The sequence below is a fragment of the Zonotrichia leucophrys genome, chromosome 3, assembly GCF_028769735.1.
Source record: "Zonotrichia leucophrys gambelii isolate GWCS_2022_RI chromosome 3, RI_Zleu_2.0, whole genome shotgun sequence".
NCBI lineage: Eukaryota > Metazoa > Chordata > Aves > Passeriformes > Passerellidae > Zonotrichia > Zonotrichia leucophrys.
This window is the reverse complement of record NC_088172.1, coordinates 101,193,418-101,217,478: the sequence shown is the minus strand read 5'-3', so window position 1 is coordinate 101,217,478 and position 24,061 is coordinate 101,193,418. Positions and strand designations below refer to the sequence as shown.

Below are 24,061 nucleotides of genomic sequence, written 5' to 3'. Positions count from 1 at the left end.
ACAGTTTCCTGCAGTACAGTGTGAGTGTTAATCACTTTAATTTTATGGTAGCAGGAGAGATGAGCATGGAAAATCACTCTCTGAAATGAGAGCAGCAGCTGATCACATTTCTGGGTTCATTTCAGCATTTGCATGCCCATCCTCTCAGCTTGCTCCAGGCTCCTGCAGCTCCCTCTGCTCAGCTGAGACACAGCCAGGGCACAGAGGGGCACTGCAGCCTGGGCACAGCTCACCCTTGGGACCTTTATTTAAGATGAGAAATAAATTGAGTGGCATCTTTGACTTGAGCTGAACAAGCCTCATTCTGCTGTCTTTTATTGTATGTTTCTGGCAAGCAACGTTGTTTTGTGTCTTCTTGCAGGGAATAAATCACAAAGGGAGGAGCTGGACTCCATCCTCTTTCTTTTTGAAGTAAGTTTTCCATACCATGCAAACAAATTTGTGTTTTAAATGTCACTGTCATTCTGTGTTTGCTTAGAGCTTTGCAGTGAGGGGTGAAAGCAGGTGTCAGTCACCTGAGTTTAGAGATGTTACCAAAATGCCCTGGAAATCCAGCAAGAACACCTCAGTCCTGAGGATCTGGGAGCTGATGCTCTGAAAACAAGCCAGGTGGAATTTGGGAGCACTACTGCAATCAGTATTTGGTTCTGTTTTAGACTAAGGCTTTCAGGAAGTCTGCTTTCTGTTGTTTCTTTTCTGTTTTAACTAAACAAGAGTTTGCTCCTGTGTTTCATGGAGGGCCAGTTCAGAGCAGCAGCACTTTCCCCTCCTCTGTGTTTATTTTCCATGTGTCCCAGCAGGAGGCTGGGCTCTGCCCCCCTCCCTTGGAGGCATTGCTGTGATTGCAGTGCTGGGTCCTGCAGCTCGAGGGAAATAAAAGGACAGGAATTGTCAGCTGCACATCAGCTTGATCTGAGTGTGTGAAATGCTGATTTGCTAATTTGGGTTTTTTTTGTTCACTATAACATCTTTCATTTCCATATCCTTCCCTCCTGCCCAGCACTGGCCACCAGAGCATTGGCAGTGTCTGGGGAAGAAGTGTTACCTAGTTAACTTTTGCATAATCAAATTAGGATTGCTTTAATTTAAGCAAGAATAGTCTGGGATAGATCATTTTCCAAGATACCTCTTTGGAGTTATTACCTAAATGTATTTGGATGTGAGAAAATATCACTGGACCAGATGAAAGCCTGACACATAAAAATATTCTTATAATGCACACTGAAGTTCTCAGCTTAAGCTCTGCCTGTCTCTACTGAAAAAGCTCTGGCAGTTAATTAAGTAAATAATTGGCCAGATTTCTCTCTTAAGGTTAAACACGTCATCTACTGATTTCTTTCTCTTTTCTTTTTTTTTTTCTCTTACTACAACAACTAACTTTTTACTTGAGTATTGCATCGCAGAAATGTCATTTTTGTTTATATTTTGGGGTTTGTTTGGTAGGGAAAAGCCCTTCAAACTTTCAGTGGGACTCTAGAAATTGAAGCTAAAGGTTAATTGTTGTCAACTCCTCTCACTTCCTCTGAAACACCCCCCAGACCCTCAGAAGTATGTGGCTTCATGGTTTTGCATTAGTGAGTAGTTTGTGGTTGAAATGGAATTTATAGTGACAAGAAGAATGATGCTGTTTAGCCTAATGTGCCTGTTGTGGGGAAAGTGGCCATGAGAGTGATGACATGGAATCCTGGGGCTTTGTGGCTTTGAATTCTCACTTTGCTGCCTCCCTTTTCCTCTTGTCCCTCATTTCCCCCTCTGTGAGACCAGATTTTCACCCTGCTCCTTGTGGCATTAGCAGGGGTCTGCTCTGGGGTTGTGCCCGAGGCAGTGGCAAAGAACACGAGCTCACAAATTTGCCAGGACTGTTTGGGACAGGAGAAACTCTTCCTCAGAGCCCAGCTCGGCAGAGAAGGTGTTGCTGTGTAGCTGAGCAAGGCTGTGCAGGTTTATGGAAGCTCGTTAATACGGTGGGGCCTTGAATAAGGAATGACATTAAATAGGAAACAGCCAATGCTTGCTCATCTGAGTGGAGGGAATAACTGGGCATTCCCAGGGCTTGGAAAGGGGTGGCCAATCACCACCCCTTAATACTCCTTAAAAGCAGTGGGAGAACTTGCTGTCTGAAGGAGAAAAAATGGATGGTTGTGTCTCAAGCAGGGGCTGCTTGGGGTCCCAGCGGAGAGAGCTGTGCAGCAGCCTGGTCACCCTGGGGGAGAGGAGATGCTTTCAGTGTTTGTGTGGGATTCAGAGTGATTCCCTTCAGTGTTTGTGTGGGATTCAGAGTGATTCCCTCCATGATGGAGATCTGCTGGATTGAGTGTGCAGTCCATGGATAGCTAACCCTGGGTGAGAACAGCCCGAGAGCCTCAGCGCAGGACAGGGAGTCAGAAATGCCAAGTGATGAAACATTCATACTCTAAGCCATAGGAAACAGAACTAATTGATTGTTAAGCTTTCCATATTTAGTGTGATGGCAGCAGGAGCCAGGGGGATGCTGCATTTTCTGCTAATTAGCTAAATGGGTAGTTACTTAGGATTAACAAATCCTGAGTCCCCATGCTGAGGGTCAACAGCTTAAAAATCAATACAAATATTTATGAGGGAATTGCTGCCTTGGAGGTTTAGTGGGATTGTGCTGCTGTTGTGGAGTGACACCTAGTGTGTGTATTGGGCAGCAAAGCTTTTCCCACAAATCCTCTGGAAACTGACTTGGCTTGGTAGTAATTTATGGAAGTTCTAATTTTACACATAAGCTGCACAGCTTGACCACACAGCAACAACTTCGAACAGCATGGTACTCAAAGAAGAAATGTTAACCAGCAGGGAGGAATGCCAAGGGTTAACTGTTGCAATTAATACTGCAAAATGCTTGGCTCTAACTCTATAAGGTGCCTTGGCCTTTTCCCAGATAGATATTTGAGAAGTGATACGGCAGCAGTGCTGTTATTTTTCCCTGTTTCAGCTAAAAGCCCAGAATTATGTGACACACAATTTTTTCCTGTTGAGCTATGGCTCTCTCTATTTGCAGTGCATTTGCAGAACAGGTTGCTGTTGTTCCTTGTGTCCCTGTTCCCTTTTGAGGGAGCAGCTCAGAACCTCAGATTTTAGGGCAGCTCTGAGTCCTGTGTGTCACAGACCTGCCATGAGGTGCGCTGTGTTTATGTCCATTTTCTGGCACCAATAACAGTAATGTTCGTTATATATGTTTATCTGTTTGTGAAAGTTTGGGGAATTTTTTTAAAATAATAAATTAAAAAAATACTGATTCCTCTGACACTGTGATTTTTTAATCTTTAATGAAGTAAAAGCAGATTGATGGTTTTGTGATACATAGATCAATTTCCTCCCATTCTCTATAATTTTTCTTCTTTAGTTGAGAGCAGCCACATCTGTCATGCTGATGGTGTCATAAAATTCATTCCACTGATCCGGCAGGTTCACTGGATGAAATGTTTTATGCTCAGAATTTTTCAGATGTAGAAAAGCTTCCCCAAGTCCAAGTTTGTGGTTTCTTCAGCCTGGTGCAGATGTGAATGCTGAGTGTCAAGCTCAGTAGAGTAACAAAGGGGCTTTTTTGTTTATAACAGTGAAAGTGCTTGTAGCTCTACTTTTCTACACATAGAAAATTACTTTTGGAGCCATTTATAGTTTGTTCTGCCATAGTTCCAATAACATTGCTGCTATTCTTATAGCATTCTGTGATAAATTCTAGCTGTATGTTTCACATATTTTACTTCAGAGATCTTACTGTTTCTTGTTATGGCAGGGGCAGTGCTAAGTGCCCTGTGTGCTTTGGGCAGACATTTTCCCTCCACAAATAACTGTAAATAATTTATTAATGCAATAAATGGAGTATCCCTTATTGAGCTTGAGCTGCTGCAGGCACACTGACTTTGTTGGCCTCTTGGCTTGTCTGAGCCTGCGAGTAGGAGATGGAAAATTCCTAAATTCATGCAAGCTTTGGTAGTTGAACACCCTGAAACCACCAGCAGCCCTTGAGCACAGAGAGAGCCTGGGAGAGCTCTTGTGCCTTGGCTTGGCTTGAAGTAGATCCACCTGCTGCTGACTCCTGGAAATTGTGAGTCCATTCCCTCAGAGGGGACGTGATGCAGGCTGGGCACTGGCACTGATTCTGCCTCCAGGGGTGGATTTGCCCAGCGAGGGCACCTTGGGGTGGCTGCCATTGATCCAAGACCATCCTGGCATGTCCAGAGCAGCGGAACAGCAGCGCTCATTGTCCCCCTGTGGCCATGGAGCTGGGAAACATCCTCTGGGATCCAGGTGGGGCTTGGGCCAGCCTCAGCCTGCCCTGTGTCCTGCAGCAGGGGATGGGCACAGAGCTGCCAGTCACGGTGAGATTCAACCAGGGGGGCAAAAGTGAAGGGTTTTAAAAAGAAATAGCAGTTTTGGTGAAATCAGAGGGAGTCTGTCGAAATATGAGCCTGGGTGTTTTTTTGTTTTGCTTCAATAAAAGAGAGAGACACAGCTTTCAAAAAGCAGCATCCTGTGTAAACTAAGATTTAAAGTTAACATTATTCCTAGTCATGCAGGAAGTCCAAACGAAAAAGAACTATGGATAATCAGTTAAAAGAACTGACAGATACCCTGATGTGTTGATCAGTAGTAATACCTAATTTCTATTTCAAGTGTGTTATAATGGATTACCATATAGATGCAGCAAAGCACTAAGCATTAAATAGATCTATGTGTTTTCTGAAAAAGCAATATTATTTTGCACTGTGGGGTTTCTTAAAATATTTCTTATTAGTGTAGTGTGAAACCAGGAACAAGATGTCAATAGCCAGCTCGGATTCACAGCGGTGTGGCTGACAGCCTGGGCTGGAGGGGAGGAAACTCTCATTTGTTACACAGCAATAGCAGTGCATGTTCTTTAGAGCACCAGGGCTGGGGAGGGTGTACAGAATGTTGCTGGATGTGTGAAGTTGAAAAGGGAACAACTGGAGCTGGTTCATGATTTGTGCAGTCTCCTGTCATGCTGCAACGCCACCTCAGTCTGGGAGTGAACGGCAAAAATCACCAGCTGGAAGCTGTGCTGGTGGAACTGGGGCTTAGCTTGGAACCTTCAGAATTTACATTTAATGATGCAGACTTTGCACCTGGGTGCGATTTCTTTTTGCATTGCAGGAGCAGAGGTGGGCTCTGCATTTGTGTCATTTAGAGTGGCCCTGCTCTGCTGCAGAGCTGTGCTGCCTGCGCTGCATGAGGAGGGACAAGGTTGCTTTTTGAGAGTGCCTTGCTGTGAGGCAGGACCATGCAGGTGATCCTTGCATTTTTTCAAAATGCATATATTTATTGTTTTCCTGGTTTTGAGATGCTGAAAAGGAGAACACAAGGGAAGTGACTTAAGTGCCCACATTTTTTTGCTGTATGAAAAGACTCTGGAATATGGGAGCTTTTCTCAGATAGGAACTTCTGTCCTCTTACTGATGGTTTGAACCCTTGGATTGTTTTTGGTTCAGTCACCTGACAAGGGTGTTGGATTCTGTGTTTTGTAAAGAGAACAGAATGGTAAGCTTGTTGTTTTCTGCCCTGACCCCCCCACTTTCGTGCAGTTTAGAGTTTAAGCTTGTTTTTCCTGCTCGTTGAACTGTGCAGCAGCATTTGTTTTTCTGCTTTTCTTTGCATACAACATAAAGTTCTTTGAGACTTGGATGTGAAAATTGTTACCAAATTCTTTTTCAAATGGGTCTTTATTATGGAGCTTTACACTTTTGCAGCCTATGCAGCTCGGACCTCATCACAGCTCACTTTCTGGAAGGGAACTTCATGTTCAAATTTAGATGAAACTGTGTAACAGACTAAAACAGTGGAAACAAAATACTTGTGCCTTTGTCTGATTTTCCATGATAAATGTGCCCATGTGTGAAGCTTCCTTCCTGCAGTGTGACACCTGAACCCAGCCCAGTTTTTGTGGCTGGTTTGCCGTAGGGTTTTGTTTCCTGGAGCTTTTCCTCGCACACCTCGGGCACACGGCTTGTGGTGAGCCTGGGCACAGACCCAGCTCCCACGCAGAGCTCCTGGGTCAGCTTGGGTTAGGAGTGCTCCTGGGTTAGCTTAGGACTCCCTTCTGCCCCGTGCCAAGTTAAGTAATGATTAATGATAGAAGTAGTCTGGAGAAATGGTGAGCTGCCAGTGTTTTAATGTTTAGATGGATAACCATAACTCTTTGTCCGTGGATCCTGCAATCTGATTGGCAGAAGCCTGGTGCTTAACTAACAGGTAAAGCCCCAGTGTGAGTCATGGCCTCATTTTCAGCCAGTCAGATCCTTCATCCCAAGCATTCCTGCTGCCCACAGACAGAGAGCTCGACCTCTGGACCCGCTGCTCCTGGGGTCCTGCTGCCATGGTGTGCTGGGGGAGTGACACTGAAACAAAGTGCAAGGAACATGGAAAGGACCTGCCTGGTTTGCATTTGTATTCTGGTTAACCTTTCAGAAGTGCTATTTGCTGTGTGGGGAGCACATGTATGGGGAAGGTGTGGAGGACCAGCCTGTCTGTGACCTGAGGTCTAGCTCCCTGTGTCCACAAACTTGTCATGACTACCATCCTCTGCCATGGAGAAAGTTCTGTGTCCAACAAGACTGTTCTGAGTGTTGAATACAATTTCTGAAGCCCTTTATTGTCAAAAGCAAGAGGTCTGTCCTGCTCCATGTCTCGAGCACATGCTCTGGCAGTGGTTGTGACTCTGTCACCCGGCTCCCAGGGGTGGCCCACAGTGCCAGCTGCTTTCTGGGCTGTGATGCTTTGTTTTTTCCTGTGAGCTTCTGTGCAGAACACCCTCAAATGTGTCACTGTTGCTTAGGTGACCTATCATCCATTTCCATCTTGCATGTGGTATTACTGAGAACTTAGAGGTGCTTTGTTGTGCAGAAACTTGTGCCAGTCATTTTATTTGATAATTGCAAGAAGCTCTGTCAGTCACTTATAACATTGTTTAATTTAATTTGATTTCCAAAAGGAAGAGTGTTCAAAACTAGTTTCCTGTTTAAATATATCTTCCTAATTATTTCAGTGCTGTGAAGTTGTAAGTTGGAGATGGTTTTTTGTGTGGAATTTATGTGAAGCCCTGTGTACTGCCAGACCTTTGTGAGGCAGCAGTAGGTGAGCTGTGCTGCTGCCACACCCGTGGCCGAGCCCTAGTCCATGTGGCCAGTAGTTTAAAAAGAAACTCTGTTTGTATTCCCATCTCATTTGTATGTTGTGCATCTGTTTCTCTATATCCCCTGATGAACCAGTTCTATTACAGAGAATTTGACTAGTTTTGTTTCCTGCAGAAAATATTGCAGCTGCTACCAGAGAGGATTTTTTATCGATGGCATTTTCGCAGTATAGGTAAGAAGAAATTGTTTTTTTTAAAAATGTGGACTTTTTAGTAGTTTTTTCACATCAATTTTTCTTTTAATGAGCAATATATTAGTAGAGTTATGAATACATGGTATTTGTGCAAGTTTGTCCCCAGCTGTCTTTCCAAGATTCTCATGAAATGGGGGATTTTCCCAGCATCCTGTTAGAATATGGCCTTGGCCATGACAGACACAAGAGACTGTTCTTTCCCTACGCTCCAGTGCTATGGAAGCTTCTGGAAGAAGGGAGGGTGTAGGAGGAGTCTGGCAGAGAGCAGCCTTGGGTGGCCAGAACACCTTGAAATCCACTGAAGTGGTTTAACTTGATAATTTCCTCTGAATCAAATGCCTTGGATTCGTCAGTGCTTTTCAAATTCTGCTTCCAAATGCCACCAGTGTGGCAACAATGGGTTTTTATGCTGCTTATTAAAATTTTTGGGGGGGGGTTCTATTCCTTCCAAGTAGGGCTTTTTGGTTGGGGTTGGTTTGCAGCGCTGTCTGACCAGCTGCCATTTTTGTCATCAGAACAAGGAATTGCTTTTGCAGAAGAACAATGAGCGGAAGTTAAAGGTCAAGGGAAGGGCTGTTGTCACATTTCCACTCAGCACTGACAAAAACAAGAGGAGACATCTGCCTGGCCACTTCACAACGGTTCAGCTGCACTAGTCCAGACCAAATTGGTTCCACTTGGTTGCTCTGTAGCTGATACATTCTCTATGCTTCTATTGAGTGGTCTTAGTGGCAGAATTTTTTATTTGTGTCCAAAAAGTGATGTACGAAATTTGGCAGAGCATTTATTTATGCCTCTGCTTTGTGATTTCCTTTTGCTTAATGTTCGTGAATGTGAATTTGCTATATATGTTAATAATTTCTATATAATCTTGTGAAATGGCGAGATCTTGCCATTGGGAAGGAGCCCATTTAAGGAATGTGTGTAATTCACAAATCTTACTATTAATGAAAATAATTTGAGACATGGTCCTCTGAAGAAAACCCAGAGGAAAGAGACATCACAGTTAATCTTGGGTGGTGGTGATTGTAGCTATATTCAGTTGGGGGTTTTCCCCCATAGTTGTCTCAATACTCAGTGCAGTGGCCCCAGAATAAATTAAAGTAGGTTTTTATGAAATATTTTTGAAAGCATTGTGGTGGGACATGTCTGATAATGTCTCCTTAATTTTCCTAATCCAGGATCGATTCTGAAGAAGCTTTTGCACACTGGAAATTCTCTCAAGGTATCATGTTGATGTTTTCATATTTCTTTTCACTTAAATTCCTGTGAAGTATGCTACTTTGCAGCCTTCCAATAGCAGTGTTTTCCAGATTGTTAGGCTTTGTAATTTTTTCTTGCTCACCTTTTAATCTTAAGTTTTATTATTGTTATCCTCGATTATTTTAATATGTGTTTTCAGTCATTTTGCTGCTGTCATGACCTTTGTGAAGTTACCTGGAGGATATTGCTTAATACCTAATTTTGCTTAATACCTAATTACTTAATTAGGTTTTGGTATTGCTTAATACCTAATTTTTTGAGCTTTCTCTGGCATTAGAGCTAGGATTGTATTAATAATGTGAATACCCTTGGTATGATGGCAAGACTTTGCAGCACCTAGCAGGGATGAAGCTCTCGCCCTGCCTGCTGTGAGCTATTTACCCGTGTTACTGCGCTTACAGACGTGTGTCACTGCCCTTTCTGCCCCCCTTGCAGCTCAGGTGTGAAGGAATCCGCCTGTTCCTGCTGTGGCTGCAAGCCCTGCAGACCAACTGTGGCGAGGAGCAGATCCTGATGTTCGCCTGCCTGGTGCCCGGCTTCCCCCCGCTGCCGTCCTCGCGCGGGCCCTGCACGCTGGAGAGCCTGGTCAGCCCCCCGGCCGCGCCCGACGGTGAGCCTGCTCCTGAGGGGAGAGTCAGCCCCTTCTCCTCTGGGATTCATTCCCTGAACCAGTGAGAGAAGCAGAGAAAAGAGTGATCCAAACCATTCTTATCCGCTGCTCCTGTGTTGTGCCAAACTGGAATGCAATATGGAGGTTGTTCACCCAAAGCGATGGTGTTTTGTTTCCTTGGCGTGTCCAGACTCTTGGTCAGCAGTCAGGAGGTTTTGTTCACTTGAGTTCTTGTTCACTTTCAGTTTAGATGTAGTGTAATATAGTATGGAACAATAGTATCATAAAGTAATTAATTGGCCTTCTGATAGCAGTGGAGTCCTCCTCATCATTCCTCCCACCAACTGGGCGAAATTTCAATGATAGGATGAAATCCTAGGACTGTGATAGTGTTCACAGGGGTCTTAGGATGAGGGAAGCAACGCAGATCTGACTCCATGTTCCAGAAGGCTTGATTTATTATTTTATGATATATATTACATTAAAACTATACTAAAAGAATAGAAGAAAAGGTTTCATCAGAAGGCCAGCTAAGCTAAGAATAGAAAGGAATGATAACAAAGGCTTCATCTCAGACTCTCTGTCTGAGCCAGCTGGGCTGTGATTGGCCATTAATTAGAAACATCCAACATGGGCCAATCACAGATGCACCTGTTGCATTCCACAGCAGCAGATAATCAATGTTTACATTTTGTTCCTGAGGCCTCTCAGCTTCTCAGGAGGAAAAATCCTGAGGAAAGGATTTTTCATTAAAAGATGTCTGCAACATAGGACCTCCAAATCCTTCGGGGGGACCTCCAGGTCCCCCTGCTGGAGGAAGGGACAATGGGTGCTGCCCATGAGCCTTCTCCTGGGATGCCTCTCCTGGAGGAAGGGACAATGGGTACTGCCAGCTGCCCCTGGAATTCCCAGCTGGCTGCAGTGTGTGTCCGGCTGCTGGGCTGGTGTGGCTCTAGAGCTGCCTGCTCTTTTCCTTCTGAGGATTTGCTCTTTGGCTCTAGGGTGATTTTAATCCAGATGCAGCAGCAGTGGGAGCATTTTACTGCCCCTCAAGCAGATGTGGAGGTTTCCTCCTTGTTGGCTTCCTGCTGGTGTCAGCCCTTCCAAGCCACCAGGAATCTGGTGTCATCCTTGCTAGGATGTGCCAGGACTTTGGACATCCGAGCAGCTGCTGAACTTGCACAGCTTGGTAGTGCCCTAATGGGTATTTTCAAGTCAATCTTTTACAGAAAATAGCTTTTATTTCAGTATTTTAATGCTTAAAATATTATTTCAGTATTTTTATGCTTAAAATATTTGATTTTAGCCAAGATATTTCCAGAAGAAATAACGCCGCTTTTGCCAGCTGTCTCTGGAGAGAAAATTGCAGAAGACCAGACCTGCTATTTTCTCCAGCTCCTGCTAAAATATATGGTAATTCAGGTGAGGAGGATGGATGTTTAAAAATGTTCATATTTGGAGGATGTATTTGTGGTAGAAATTAAGCCTACACTACATCTGTGCAGAGCTGGGTTTGCCCTTCCCCAGCACATTTTTTACTCTTAAGTGGAAAAACATCCCAAAGGTATTTCCTCGTGCCATTTTTGGTGAAAATAAGCAGTTTGTCACACTTCTGTGATAAGAGTTAATGAATGTTATCCAAACTTGCAGAATAACTGACTGTTTTATGTGCTCGTGGTTGCATTTAGAAAATTGATGTGGGGTAAAGATTCAGTTTGTTCTCTTTGGACACATACTTAGATGAAAAGGAATGTAAAGGACCACTGGAGGAAGAGATAAAGAGAGATGGCTTCTGTGATGTTTTTAAAAGGATGCAAGTAACATGTACATAAAATTTAATTAGAAGTAGATCAGATGAATCTGTACAGGAAATAAATGAAGATAATGTATATATTTTAAAAGTACAAATTAAGCAACATTTTGAAATAAAGTGGAAGCTGTGCAGACAATGAACATTAAAGAGCCTTGTTATTAAAAAGAGATAAATTATAATTAAATACTTTGAGATACACTTTTTAGTATGAAAAGGCAAGACCAAAATAATATTTGGAAAGGGTTTTGTCATCTTGAATAAATGCTTTATTTTAAAAAGTGGCTGTATGAAATTATCAGCTTCCTCCACAGCACCCTTTGTTTTACATATCAGAGTCTCACAACACTTCAGTTAAAGACAAAAATGTCACTCTTCTTTTTGTGCTCTTGTTACCTGTGTGGGGTCTAAACAAACCTGCTTACTCTACAAATCCCATTGCATAGTGGTTCCAGTGTTTGTTTATTTGTGTTTATTCTGACAAAGAAAATATTAATGATAAAAGCAGAGCTCAAAGCGACTTTGTCAAAATGTAAGAAGCAAATTTATTGGGAGCAAAACAGGACAGTTGCTCTCCTCCTCTAGTTAGAACAGCTCAAATCCACTGGCTTCCAGCGAGCTTGCTGGCTTTGGGGCGATGCTCTGTTCCTACTTTCTGTTCTTACTGCAGTTTGTAAAGGTAGTTTTGGAGCTGTGCTGCTTTTTCTTTTCTTGTTAAAGTGTAGTTGCTTGGGTTTTTTTGTGTTCAGGGGGAAACAATTGTCAGTATAACACATTAACTTAAAACTTTTTGTTTGTTTAACTTTCTGACAAAGGCTGCCAGCTTGGAGTGGAAGAACAAGGAGAACCAAGACACTGGGTTTAAGTTTCTCTTTACTTTGTTCAGAAAATACTATCTTCCTCACTTGTTCCCATCTTTTACAAAGCTAACCAACCTCTACAAGCCTGTGCTGGGTAAGTAGTGGGTTTTGCCTTTGAAGAAGAAAAAGTTAATTACTGCTCTCAGCAGCATCTCTGTTCCCAGCTGGTGTATCGCTACAGCTCTGTGGGATGAGGAGCTTTTTCTCCCTGGTTTTGTGTAAAACTAACTTACATTGTAGCAGGGCTGGTTCTTTGTTTCAGCTTTTGCCCTTCTTTTTGCAGCCCTTCTCTTTTGCTTTCCTTTGTTTTGAGTGATGCAAGTGATAACCTCAGGAAGGAGCTGTGCTGTTATGTTCTCTTGAGCAGTGATAAAGTTAGAATAGAATACGGCATTAATAAAATAAAAGCAGTCACTCATAGCATCTGTTACTTTTTTGGTGATATGTTCAGTACATTTAGGAAGCAATTACTAAGATTCCACTTTGTTTCTTTCTTCCTTTTTGTCCCTCCCTCAGACATCCCTGATATCAGGCCAAGGCCGGTGTACGTCACTGCAACACGGAACAATGAGAGTGTCTACTGCACCAAAATCCCCTACATGGCAGCTCGGGTGGTTTTCATCAAGTGGCTCGTTACCTTCTTCCTTGAAAAGAAGTATTTAACTGCTGTTCAGAATACAAAAAATGGAGGAGAAATGCTCCCTAAAATTATTCAGGTGGGCTTTAAAGTTGAGCTCTCTTCTTGCATGTGTGCTAACCTTGCAGGTGATCTCACTGCACTCACAGCTGAAGCACAAAGAAATGCTGCCCCATAGTGAATTAATGATGTAGCTGTTTATTTGATTTTCTTTTTCTTTGGTGGAGGAGGGAATCTCCAAGTAAAACCCTTCAGTAATTCACTAGAAGTTTTTTCCTTCATAACTTGTTTCATCACCAGCTTCAGCAGTATTATATTTAGACTTTTGGAATTTACTCTGTAAACTGTCATACTTGGTGGTTCCATGGACCATTTCCCAGTGACATCAAAGGCTGCTTTGTTTTCCTCTCAGTTATAGCAGCTGTTTACAATGAGATATTAGAGAAATATTTCATTTATAAACTCATGGTTGAGACTCCTCTGGCATTAGATGCCTAACAATGAATTTTATAAATCCATGTTTTTGAGAGACTCTCCAGCTTCTGTCAAGAATTTAGAATCAATCTCAGCTTGCATTTGGTCTTGAATCATAGGGGAGCATCAGCTGTGAGCTCAATAGAGAAGCAACACAGTTTTAAGTAATACTAGCCTTCTTGAGCCAGGTTTCATAAGCTCTTGGAGATCTATTACTCACCCAGGATAGTTCAGCTACCTTTGGAGGCATAAAATCAGCAGGATGGCTTCTGTGGTACTATTGGAAACAAAAAGGTTTAATAAAAAGCAAAATAACAGAGAAAAACTGAGCCAATTGCAAGAGGTTCTTGCTCTTGGTAAAACACCTCACAAAAGTGATTAATTTATTTTTCTTCTTTTTCTAGTAAATTGCCCAAGCAGGACTTTTTAGCTTCTGTCTAATTAGCTATCCTTAAGTTTGAAGTGAAGTCTCCAAAGTCTTATGAAGTATCTTTTTCACTTAATTGAAGAGAGAAACTTCTGAGCTCCTTTCCTTTTTGAGAAGATAAAAGATAATTTTGTCACTCCATCAACAGAGAGCAAATTCCTATAGTTTGAGAGGTTGCAAGACACAGGCAGTGCCAGAGCAAAATGTGGCAAAAAGGTGTTGGGCTTTATAATGTGTAGTGCTATAATCCATCTTTTCCCCAAGGTAAAGGGACTTGGGGATTCCTCTCCACTGTGCCTTCCTTTATTCTCTTAGCATGGCGTGGAGAATTCAGTTGTTGTGTGCCGTCAGGAAGTGTCCAGTTTGCAAAAACGAAATTCCTTCTTGGATGGAGTGGCAGACTGAAATCTGTTCTTGAGTGTTGTGCCAGACAGGCTATCCTGAGCTCTCCGTGAGGATCCCAGAGTGTGGTGGGTGCTGCTGCAGGGAGTGACAAAAATCACATTTTGGCCCCAAAAATCCCCTCCAGTGTTACAAGCTGAGTACAGTGTGGCTGGACAGTGTTCAGGCAGAAAGGGACCTGAGAGTGCTGGTTGACAGCTGGTTGAACATGAGCCAGCAGTGTGCCCTGGTGGCCAAGAAGGCCAGTGGCATCCTGGCCTGCATTAGGAATGGTGTGGCCAGCAGGAGCAGGGAGCTCATTCTGCCCCTGTGCTCGGTGCTGGTGAGGCCACACCTCAAGTGCTGTGTCCGGCTCTGGGCCCCTCAGTTTGGGAAGGATGTTGAGATGCTTGAGCCCGTCTAGAGGAGGGCAACAAGGCAGGTGAGGGGCTTGGAACACAAGCCATGTGAGGAACATTTGAAAGAACTGGGGCTGTTTAGCCTGGAGAAGAGGAGGCTTAGAGGTGACCTTATTGCTCTCTACAGCTGCCTGAAGGGAGGTTGTAGACTGCTGAGGGTCGGTCTCTGACACAACAAGAGGACACAGTCTCAAACTATGGCAGGGAAGGGATAGGTTGGATATTAGGAAAAAAATTTTTACTAAAAGAATAACAAAGTACTGGGATGCTCTTCCCAGGGAGGTGGTAGAATCACCATCTCTGGATGTGTTTAAGAAAGACTGGACGTGGCACTTGGTGCTGTAGTGTAGTTGAGGTGTTAGGGCATAACTTGGACTCGATGATCTTGGAGATCTCTTCCAATTCTGTGATGCTGTGCTGTGCCTGCAGACGGTCGCCGCGGGCCAGGAGAAGAGCGCGGAGCTGGAGGCGGGCGCGGCGGTGCCGGCGGGCGAGCAGGAGCGCGGCCACTCGGGCAGCGGCAGCAGCAGCCTGTCAGACAGGAGGCTCAGCAGCTGCAGCCTGTGCAGCGTGGAGGAGCAGCACCGCGGTGTCTACGAGATGGTGCAGGGCATCCTGCTCTCCACGCGTGGATACGTCAACTTCGTCAACGAGGTGTTCCGCCAGGTCTGCTTCTTGTTTCTGTGTGAGACACACCCTGGGGGGCTGGTGCTGGGCTGTTGAAGTGAAGGGAGCGACTCACTTTTGTCGGTTCAGCATCTGGCTCTAATTTATTGATCAACTAGGCACTTTTTATAACAGTGTTAATTCACTTCATGCATATTGCAAAATCTGAGCTCCCGATAGGCTGTAGAGAAAACTTCAGCTCTTCCTTTTGTTTACAATACTTGAAGTTAGTTTACTGAAACCAAGATCAGTGTTCTCACCATGATATGAAAAGTTCTCAAAACCTTCATATCTGTTCCCAGTAGCAGCCAAGGACAGAACGGTCTGAGAATCTTATTGTTTATATAAAAGGTGGCTGAGAACCTTAATTATTTACAGAATCAAGCCTGGGAAAGGCTGCTTTACAGCAGGCTTCTATCTTTCCCTCAGCTGGGTACCTTCATGGCCTCTTTCTTTAAGCCATGTCTGAACCAGGCTCTCCACACTGGGCAAACTTGGTCTGTCACAAAACTTGCTGGTCTGTCACTGACAAGTTTTCTGAAAAATCCTCTTTGCCCAGGATTCTTCTCCTGGGATTCTTTCTTTCATTTCTTAGAGAGAAATGAAAACAATAATTATCTCATTGCTTCTCCTGTGTTTTGCTGCTTTGCAATACGGTCTGGAGATTGTTTACCAACTGGTCATTGTTTGATTGGCTTCATGTGAATTGTTTTAACTTCATGACTAATCACCATCCAGCTTTGTCAGGACTCTGGAAGCAGTCATGAGTTTTCATTGTCATTCTTTGTAGCCTTCTGTCTGTATCCTTTCTCTATTCTTTAGTATAGTTTTAGTACAGCACTCTATAATATATCATATAATATATAATATCATATAATATCATAATAAATTAGCCTTCTAAGAACATGGAGTCAGATTCATCAATTCCTCACTCACCAGCAAATACCACGCTGGTCACAACAGCAGCCTTTGAGGTCGGGCTCCTTCCTAGCTCTAGTTTAACGACCAGATTATGGAATTTTTGTGGGAACTGAAGCTTGCTGCTTAAAATGGCAGTGTGGGTGGTGGTGTGTGTGCCTGTATGCACCACATTTGTGTCCTGTGTGGAGTGAAATCTGTGAACTTTCCTTTTCAGGCTTTTTTGTTGCCGCCTTCTGATATCTCCGCAACGCGGAAGGTGGTAAAAGTGTACCAGAAGTGGATACTGCAGGAGAAACCTGTGTTCATGGAGGAGCCAGACAAGAAGGAGGACAGCCAGGACGCTGTTGCTCCCTTGGAAGACTCCTCAGTGCAAACAGACGGTAAACATGTATGGTATCCCTGTTCCTTACTTTGTCTGCTGCAATATGGGGCTTTTCACCTCACTACGTAGAGGAGTAACATTTTAAAGTGTAGGGGAAAATAGAAGTTAAAAAATGCTTTCAGTTAAGGACTCAGAGTTGAAATACTTACTGAGTAGCACTTAGAGTGCTGAGACAGTTGCCGCTGGTTTGAGAAACATCATTTGTGGTTATTCCCTGCATTTGTGAATATGACAGCAGGAACTTAATGGAAGAAACACTGATGGGTTTTGCAGTGCTAAAATTTACTGTCTGGTGGCCTAAGGCATGGAGAGCTATTTCATTTTGGTGGTGACAAACTTGACAATATGTATTAATTTCTGTATATTGTAACTGGATGCCTTAATCTAGAAAATTTACCTGTAGATAAAGTTCCTGTGCATCATCTTTTAATATCCTGTTTTGAACCATCAGTAACTGACACATGACACTGTTAAAAGGGAAGTTTTCTAGTACTGAGTAAGAAGTTTGATTTATAAAACAGTGAGAATTACAGGGTTTTTATTTTGTTTTGTATTTATAGTTTTGCCACACTTAAATTCACTTGTTACTACAATCAGTGACTATGAAAAGTGGTGAAAAATATTTTAGGTAACATACCTTCTAAAACTTTTATGAGCCTTCAAATTCCACGTGCGGAAATGAAGAAAAAACAGCCAGGAATTCCCTGTGGAAATGAGTGCATGCCATGCCAGTTCCCCTGCTTTTGCTGCTGACCTCAGGGATGGTTTTGTTTGGGTTGTGGTGTGTTCCTTTGTGCCCTGCCCCTAACCAGGCTGTGTTTGGCAGCTCTCCTCGGAGCCCTGCGGGCACAAGCGCTCCTCCAGCTGGGGCAGGACCTACTCCTTCACCAGCGCCGTCAGCCGGGGCTGCGTGCTGGAGGATGAGGACAGGGACGTGAAGGCTGGAGCTCAGGCTGCACTGCAGGTGAGCTGGGTGGGAGGGGAACACGGGGGGCTGTGACCTGCCTGGCCACAGAACTTGCACTGCAAATTCCTTTACCATCTCTGAGATGGAGGAAAAGAACTACCAGGGCTTGATTGGTTCTATAAGACACAATTTGGATTTCATGTGTCACTCTGAAACGTGTATATTAAACCGCGTGACCATGTCTTAGGGCCAGATATCTGTGTTTTAACACAAAAGGGTAATTTTTTTCCTCCTGTGAGTACTAGGAATTAATCAGAACCATGCATTTACTTTTTCTGAGCTTGATTTATTGAAAATACTGGTGGCTGTTTAAGCATATGATGGCAGGAAATGAATTGCTAGAGGAATGTCCTCTTGCCTGCCCAAGCAGAGGAGACACCCACAAACCACATACTGAGCCTTGGTGGGTGTGTGATGGCTGGAATAACAGAAAAGTAAAGTGATGGGTAAAACATGAAGCTTCCTCTAAGGAAAGGAAAAGGTTTAACTAAAGGAACACAGGTGTTTTGTTGTAGTCTTGCCTGTTTTCATTCCTAACACTGTGCAAATGGACTGTCAATGCCAGGTATTCCTGACAAACTCAGCGAACGTTTTCCTGCTGGAGCCATGCACTGAGGTCCCTTTGCTGCTGAAGGAGCAGGTGGATGCCTGCAAAGCTGTTCTCAGCATCTTCAGGCGCATGATAATGGAGCTGTCCATGAACAGAAAGACATGGTAAGGTTAACACACTGTCATTTAAGAGAAAAAGTTGTTACCGCCCACAACCAAACAAGCTATTTTACGAATGATCTGTGAAGTCTGAAGTGTGACTGCATTCTCAAAAATAAGGCTTTGCTGCAGGAGCAGGTACAACTAATGGAACACAATATTTTGTTTTGGAATCAGGGAGCAGATGCTGCAGATACTCCTCAGAATAACAGAAGCTGTGATGCAGAAGCCAAAGGAGAACCAGACAAAGGACACGTTTGCTCAGAGCATGGCGGGGCTGCTGTTCCGAGTGAGTGAGTGGGGCTGGTTGGTTTGCTCTGTCACACTGCCCAGTTTTAGTTGAGTACATTAAGCCTACTTGTATTACTGTGAAAAAGGGGTTTCTCATGTTTTGCAAGTAATTATTTTTTAAACTTACTAATGGAGGGAGAGTTGGGTTTGCTCTGTTCTTCAGGGCACTTTTACAAAATGTGGTAGCACAGATGGGATATTTTAAGCGAGTGTCTCTAAAGTGTAAGAATCAAATAACTGTTTTCCTAAAAGTCCAGCTGGCAAGTCAAAACTGAGTCACACTGAGTGAAAGAGACATTTATGCTTCCTACTATACTTCCAGCCTGGATAGTGTATCTGGGTGTGTAGTGCTGCCCCAGGGCTCTGTGGTTCTGTGGGTGTAGGACAGTCATTCATTCTGCTGTTATTACAGAGTGTCTTATTTCAGTTTGCCAGACAACATTTAGTCTGATTTTTTTTTTATTTAATTTCCTTCATCAGTAACTTTCCCCATTATTTCTGGGAGTGTTTTTTGAGGGAAAATGCTGAGGCACAACTGATGTGCAGCACTAAGAGCCCTTGCTGATGTGCAGGTTGGAGTTGTGGGATGGGCTTGGTGCGCTGAACTCATCTTGTCAGCCCTGCCTGAGCTGCCACTGGTGTCTCTCCCCTCAGACCCTCATTGTGGCTTGGATCAGAGCCAACCTGAGCGTTTACATCTCCCGGGAGCTGTGGGATGAGCTGCTCAGTGTCCTGTCCTCCCTGACGGACTGGGAGGAGCTCATCAACGAGTGGGCCAACATCATGGACTCCCTGACAGCCGTGCTGGCCAGGACTGTGTATGGTGTGGAGATGACAAACCTGCCCCTGGACAAGCTCAGTGAGCAGAAGGAAAAAAAGCAGAGAGGCAAAGGTTCGTCTTTGTGCTTCGGTGCTTTTTAGTATCAAACCAGTTAAATATTGAAGCTTAATCTTAAAAATTAATATAATGTTAAACCCTACCTAATCTGGTGTAAGAACCTGTTTAATCAAATGTGAAGCACTTGGGATTTGTGTGTTGTCATCCTTCACTGGGGAGGGCAGGTAGCTGGGGAGAGGCTGGGGTCTGCATCTACAGTTAGGGTTTTTTGGATGGCAGAGATTAAATGTGATTTCTTGTGCTGTTGGCTGGCACTGGCAACTCTGTAAAAATTCCTTTCTGTGTGTTTTTAGTAAAGTTTCTAATTGACAGTATTTTAGCTGCATTTGCATGCCACCTTGAGATTAATGCACATAGTTTGAACTGCCAGTTGGTTTTGATTAATAGTAAAAGTTAACCTGTGTTCTGTAAAGTATTAATATTTGTCATGTCTGAGTCCATTCATACTTCAGCAAAAATTCATACTTCAGCAAAAATACATACCGAAGCATCCAGTGCCCAAAAATTCTGTGTTCTTTATCCTAAGGTGGTGTTTTAGAGCCTCAGAAGACAGCTGTAGTAGGAAGATCTTTTTCCTTAAGCTGGAAAAGTCACCCTGAAGTTGTGGAGCCAATGAGATTCAGAAGTGCCACAACCTCTGGGGCCCCAGGAGTGGAGAAAGCAAGAAACATTGTCCGTCAGAGAGCCACAGGTTAGACCTCAGCTGGGTGCTTTGGTACCCAGGCACTCGGGCACACTCAGGTTTTACATCTCCCTCTGAGGGGTGGCTGCTGCCAAAAGCAACTCAATAATTTACTGCCCCAGAAGAGAGGTTGCACGTCCGTGATGTCTTGGCCAGTGTGAATCACAAAGTATTTTGGGAAATTCTCTGTGTAAGCTTTTAGTTACAGGACATTGAAGTGTGAGTTAAACTTGTTCACTTTAGGGGTTTTTCTAGAGGTACTGGCTATTTTTATCAGTTCCTAAGAGAGCATTTATTACTGACAGGCAGATAGCAGATATTGATGCAACTGTTTTCTGGGAGCACAAGGTAAACCAGGTATTTAATAAATAATATTATCCTTTGATAGTTGTTTTATGTGCTCTCTTTCTTGGCATGATGAGGATTTCCTCTCATGTTTACTTCTGCAAAGAGGAAAGCAGGAGGGAGACTGGGGAATGTTGGGGTAATGACTGAGACCCCAGACATGGAACAGATCTCAGTCTGTTCAAGCATTTCAGCAGCCTGAACCTGGCCTTTCTTTATGCCATGTCAGCGTGTTTCCATGTGCTGGTTTGCTGGGGCAGACTCCTGTGGAAGCCCCCTGCTTTGAGCAGGAGCTGCTGGGCTGCACAGCTCCCTCCCCAGCTCCTTACCAGGAGAGCTGGAAGGAGGGAGAGCACTCGGGGTGGTTTGTGGCTTCCTGGCCGAGCCACGGCCTCCAGCCTGGATCACAGAGTGCTTTGGCAGTAAAGTCAGTTCAGTCTGAGTTTTATTTCTAAACTCAGTGAGTCCATGTTTGTGCTCCAGTGAAGGGTTCTCTCTACCACTGCAGCATTTTCCCCTTTGACATCTTGCCAGAGCAGTAGGGAGAACCTGGATGTGTTGATCCACAACATTTCTTGTTTGTGTGTGTTCAAATGAAAGGCACTTCCACACTTGCTGTGGGTCAGAAATCCTGATTATTACCCTTTCAGTGTGGGAGAGTGTAGTACAATATTAACTTACATCTCAGGGGAGAAGCCCCTGGGCTTACTGCTAAAAAGCTTTATCCCAAAACTCTGGGTTTTATTGTGTTGTGACACTCAGAACTGCAATATTTCACTGTGTTCCTGATGTAATTATTGCTCTATTTTTTCCTGTAAGCTAAGCGAAGCCAGTCTATCAGCAACTGTGTCCATCTTTATGAGGCTTTGCCAGCCACTAAAAGTGTACCTCTTCTGCTTCACACTGTGAGCTCTCTCTTCCCTGGTATCTCTTACACTTCTTGCTCTCACAGACTGTCAGGTACTGTACTTTAAAGTCATCTTTGATATCAGTGTTCTTTATATTTTTAAACTGCTCTCTGTCTGTTCCCTTTCTGTCTGGTTGGTTCTTCTCAGAATGTTTGCAGCACTGCAAGCAAAGCAATTTTTGTTCATGTTGATATTAAAGACTGCCATCAATTGCAATTAGATCTATGCTGCCTAGTAACTAAAGTAAAAATTCCCATGTTTTGCTTCCTGGGAGGGATTTGTGACTCCTGAATCCTGCTCAGACTCATTACCTGCAGTAGCTAGAGAGAGTTCTCTCCATGGTGCTTTATGGCCCTGTGGGGATTCCTGCTCAGTGAAACATCTTTGGTGTGTTTTCATCTCAAGTTATTGTGGTGGGAATGCTGAAATTGTTCCAGTTGGTGAATTGCATTGAATGTTTTATTTTATTGCCTTCTGTAAGACATTGAAAGTCCGCTGAAGTCAGTCAATACCAGAAATGTTCATTTTTGTGCACGTGCCTCCTGAGATAACTTTCTGAAATACCTACATTGTTTATTAAGTAGTAAAGCAGTATTAAAACTTGTACACTGCAGGGTGGAAACACTGGAGTATTATTAGCTTCTTTTTTTTTTCCCAAATGCTAAGGGAAATGAACTTCTCAAAGTGTTGTGTTGCTCTGCAATCTCAAGAGTTCCCACTGCTCCTTCCCCAGCATGTCAGTTTATTTTCTCTTGGAAATTTTCATGCCTCTCTCTCCTCCTTTTGTTTCTCATTTGCAGTTACAGCCAAACCAAAAGTTGCCTGGTTGGATTTGTCCTCACAAGCTAAACCCAAGTTATTTGTACCTCAGAGCTTTTTTTACTCTAAGTTTTTGCCTTTCTTTATTCCTCCTCCCTTCCTCTGTTTCTGGAGGCACTCAGGGAGCACAGCCAGCCTCTCCCCACATTCAAGGGAGTTCTGTTGCCTCTCCTCTTTCTGTCTCAAGAATGAACAGGGCCCAGTTGGGGTCTCCAGCACTGAAAACCCAGCTTTGTTCATGGGACCTGCTCCTCTTTAACTCCCAAAATCACTTCTCTCCTTTTGTAGACCTTTTATCCTGATCATGCATCTCTAAACTTTACAGTTTTCTAAGGATATTTTAGAGAACTGAAGTTATAATTTGTAAATTTTATCTTGGGAATTTTTAAAATATTTGCAAGGGTTGCTTTTTCATAGAGCTTAGGTGAGGAGTTCACAGATGTACATATGAGCTCCTGAAAATATTTTGTGTTGTAATTAAATCAACAGAAGTTGAAGAATCTCAGCAGCTGGAAAATTCAGAAGGAACAGAAGCTGCAGGCCTTTTTGCAGACCAAGAGCAGCAGCTAACTCGAAGCAGCAGCACTTCAGATATTGCAGATCAGATTCCATCTGATTTTTTCCAAGGTAATGCTAATAAAGTGCGGCAATACTGTGTTTTTCAAGGAAAAGATTTGAGACTAGTTCAGCCTCACAAATGCTGCTCTTAATTAATTTAGTTTCCAGCTCTCCTCTAAAATACGTTTTTAGCTCACTTTCTTAGTTGCTGCATAGTTGGCAAGTTGTTGAAAGAACTTTTTTAAAGAAGTTAGAGACTGTCAGTGCAGGATGTGACCTTTTGTAAAGCAGGGAAAATGAAACCTGGAATGTGTGTGCACTTTGTATGTAACTCTTTGACTTTTCACCTGACTTGCATCTGAATTTTGTGTATTCAAGCTGCAGTTGGAGTTCACTTCCTCTCTTGTAAGTATGTTATGCTTCTGAAGGATTTTTCAAAGCTTCTTGTATCCCATTTAAGTGTTGTGTGGCCCTTAACTATAAATATGAGACGTGTAAACATAGCTGAAATTTACATGAGACCTCTTGTGTGTTTTGGTCCTGCAAATGTTTATAGTTCTTGTTTCCTTTCTGAACCTTCTAGGTAAAAAGGCTGGAAATTCAACTTCAGACTCCAAATCAGTTCAGGAAAATAAGGGATATGTAAAGGAGCACGAAGCTGAGCAAGTAAGGCAAACCCAAAAGAAATGTCTGTGAAGATCCTAGCAGTATTTTCTTTCTAATCAGAAGCCTTTTAGCATTCAGAAACTCTAGGAGGTGAAAGTGTGAAAAGTGATTAATCCCTTTTCTGGTGTGACATCAGGAAGTGAGCCCTGTAGCAGGTTATTGTCCTGCTGGCTGTGATCAGTCTGTGCCTCCTGATCTCATCAGCTGCTTCTGCAGTTGCATCTCTGCTCTAGTCTTACACAAGGCTTTGGTCTTTTTTTGAAATATCAACAAGAAGTTTGTAACTGTTAAAAGATAAATAATTCATGGCTATTACAGAGCTACAGTACACTGGAATAAATGTTTGATGGTTTAAAGCACTGATGAAAATGCTTCTGTTCAGCACAGCTCCTATCACCAGCCGTGCATGGCAGATGTTAGTGTGAGTTGACATCAGCACAGGCAAACTTCATACATTTTTAATGGCAACTTTTGACTGAACAGTTGAAACACTAAATGACTTAGCTTGATCATCTCTGTGAAATATGAAGGCTGAAAGATTTTTTTTATACCTTAACAAATTTAGATGTGTTTGAAAAACATAGGTAAAAAATCTTGCTTGTTGATGTGAAAACTGAAGTTGTGAAAGGGAGGATAAAGAATGAAATGGAAAGCCTGAAGGACACTGACAAACACTTGGGTACTCTGAATATTCATGAGGATGTCTTGACCGGGTTGTGGTTAATTTCTAATGACTGTGTGTGTGTGAAATTTGCTGGAGTGTGGTGTAGTGCTCAGAGCCCTATAAGCTGAGATGGATTCTTTCCCTGCAGGTGCTAATGCAGAGGAGCAGCAGTACAGCTGAGTTGGATCTGAAAGCAGACTTGCAGCAATCTCACGGGTATTACAGAGAGAGGGAGAAAAGTGAGTGCCCCTTTTGCCAAGGGCAGCACCTGAAATCTGCTGTGATTTTGGTGCAGCCAGCCGGGACGCTTCTCTGGAGCGCCCTGCTGCTGCAG

The 24,061-nt window shown here is 43.4% G+C and overlaps 1 protein-coding gene across 2 annotated transcripts in view; it reads left to right on the top strand.

Moving 5' to 3' along the window:
* RALGAPA2 (Ral GTPase activating protein catalytic subunit alpha 2) overlaps window positions 1-24,061 on the top strand; it is a 95,958-nt gene that overhangs the window by 8,630 nt on the left and 63,267 nt on the right. The window contains exons 3-20 of one of the 2 annotated variants that reach the window (XM_064709622.1): window positions 362-411; window positions 7,293-7,350; window positions 8,553-8,596; window positions 9,070-9,244; window positions 10,551-10,666; window positions 11,870-12,008; window positions 12,431-12,630; window positions 14,682-14,918; window positions 16,054-16,227; window positions 17,048-17,185; window positions 17,754-17,902; window positions 18,074-18,185; window positions 18,842-19,079; window positions 19,612-19,776; window positions 20,932-21,072; window positions 22,329-22,466; window positions 22,981-23,063; window positions 23,876-23,966. In XM_064709622.1, the coding sequence (XP_064565692.1) occupies window positions 362-411; window positions 7,293-7,350; window positions 8,553-8,596; window positions 9,070-9,244; window positions 10,551-10,666; window positions 11,870-12,008; window positions 12,431-12,630; window positions 14,682-14,918; window positions 16,054-16,227; window positions 17,048-17,185; window positions 17,754-17,902; window positions 18,074-18,185; window positions 18,842-19,079; window positions 19,612-19,776; window positions 20,932-21,072; window positions 22,329-22,466; window positions 22,981-23,063; window positions 23,876-23,966 (2,448 nt within the window). The remainder of the gene's footprint in view (window positions 1-361; window positions 412-7,292; window positions 7,351-8,552; window positions 8,597-9,069; window positions 9,245-10,550; window positions 10,667-11,869; window positions 12,009-12,430; window positions 12,631-14,681; window positions 14,919-16,053; window positions 16,228-17,047; window positions 17,186-17,753; window positions 17,903-18,073; window positions 18,186-18,841; window positions 19,080-19,611; window positions 19,777-20,931; window positions 21,073-22,328; window positions 22,467-22,980; window positions 23,064-23,875; window positions 23,967-24,061) is intronic. The other variant, XM_064709623.1, reaches the window with a different exon arrangement.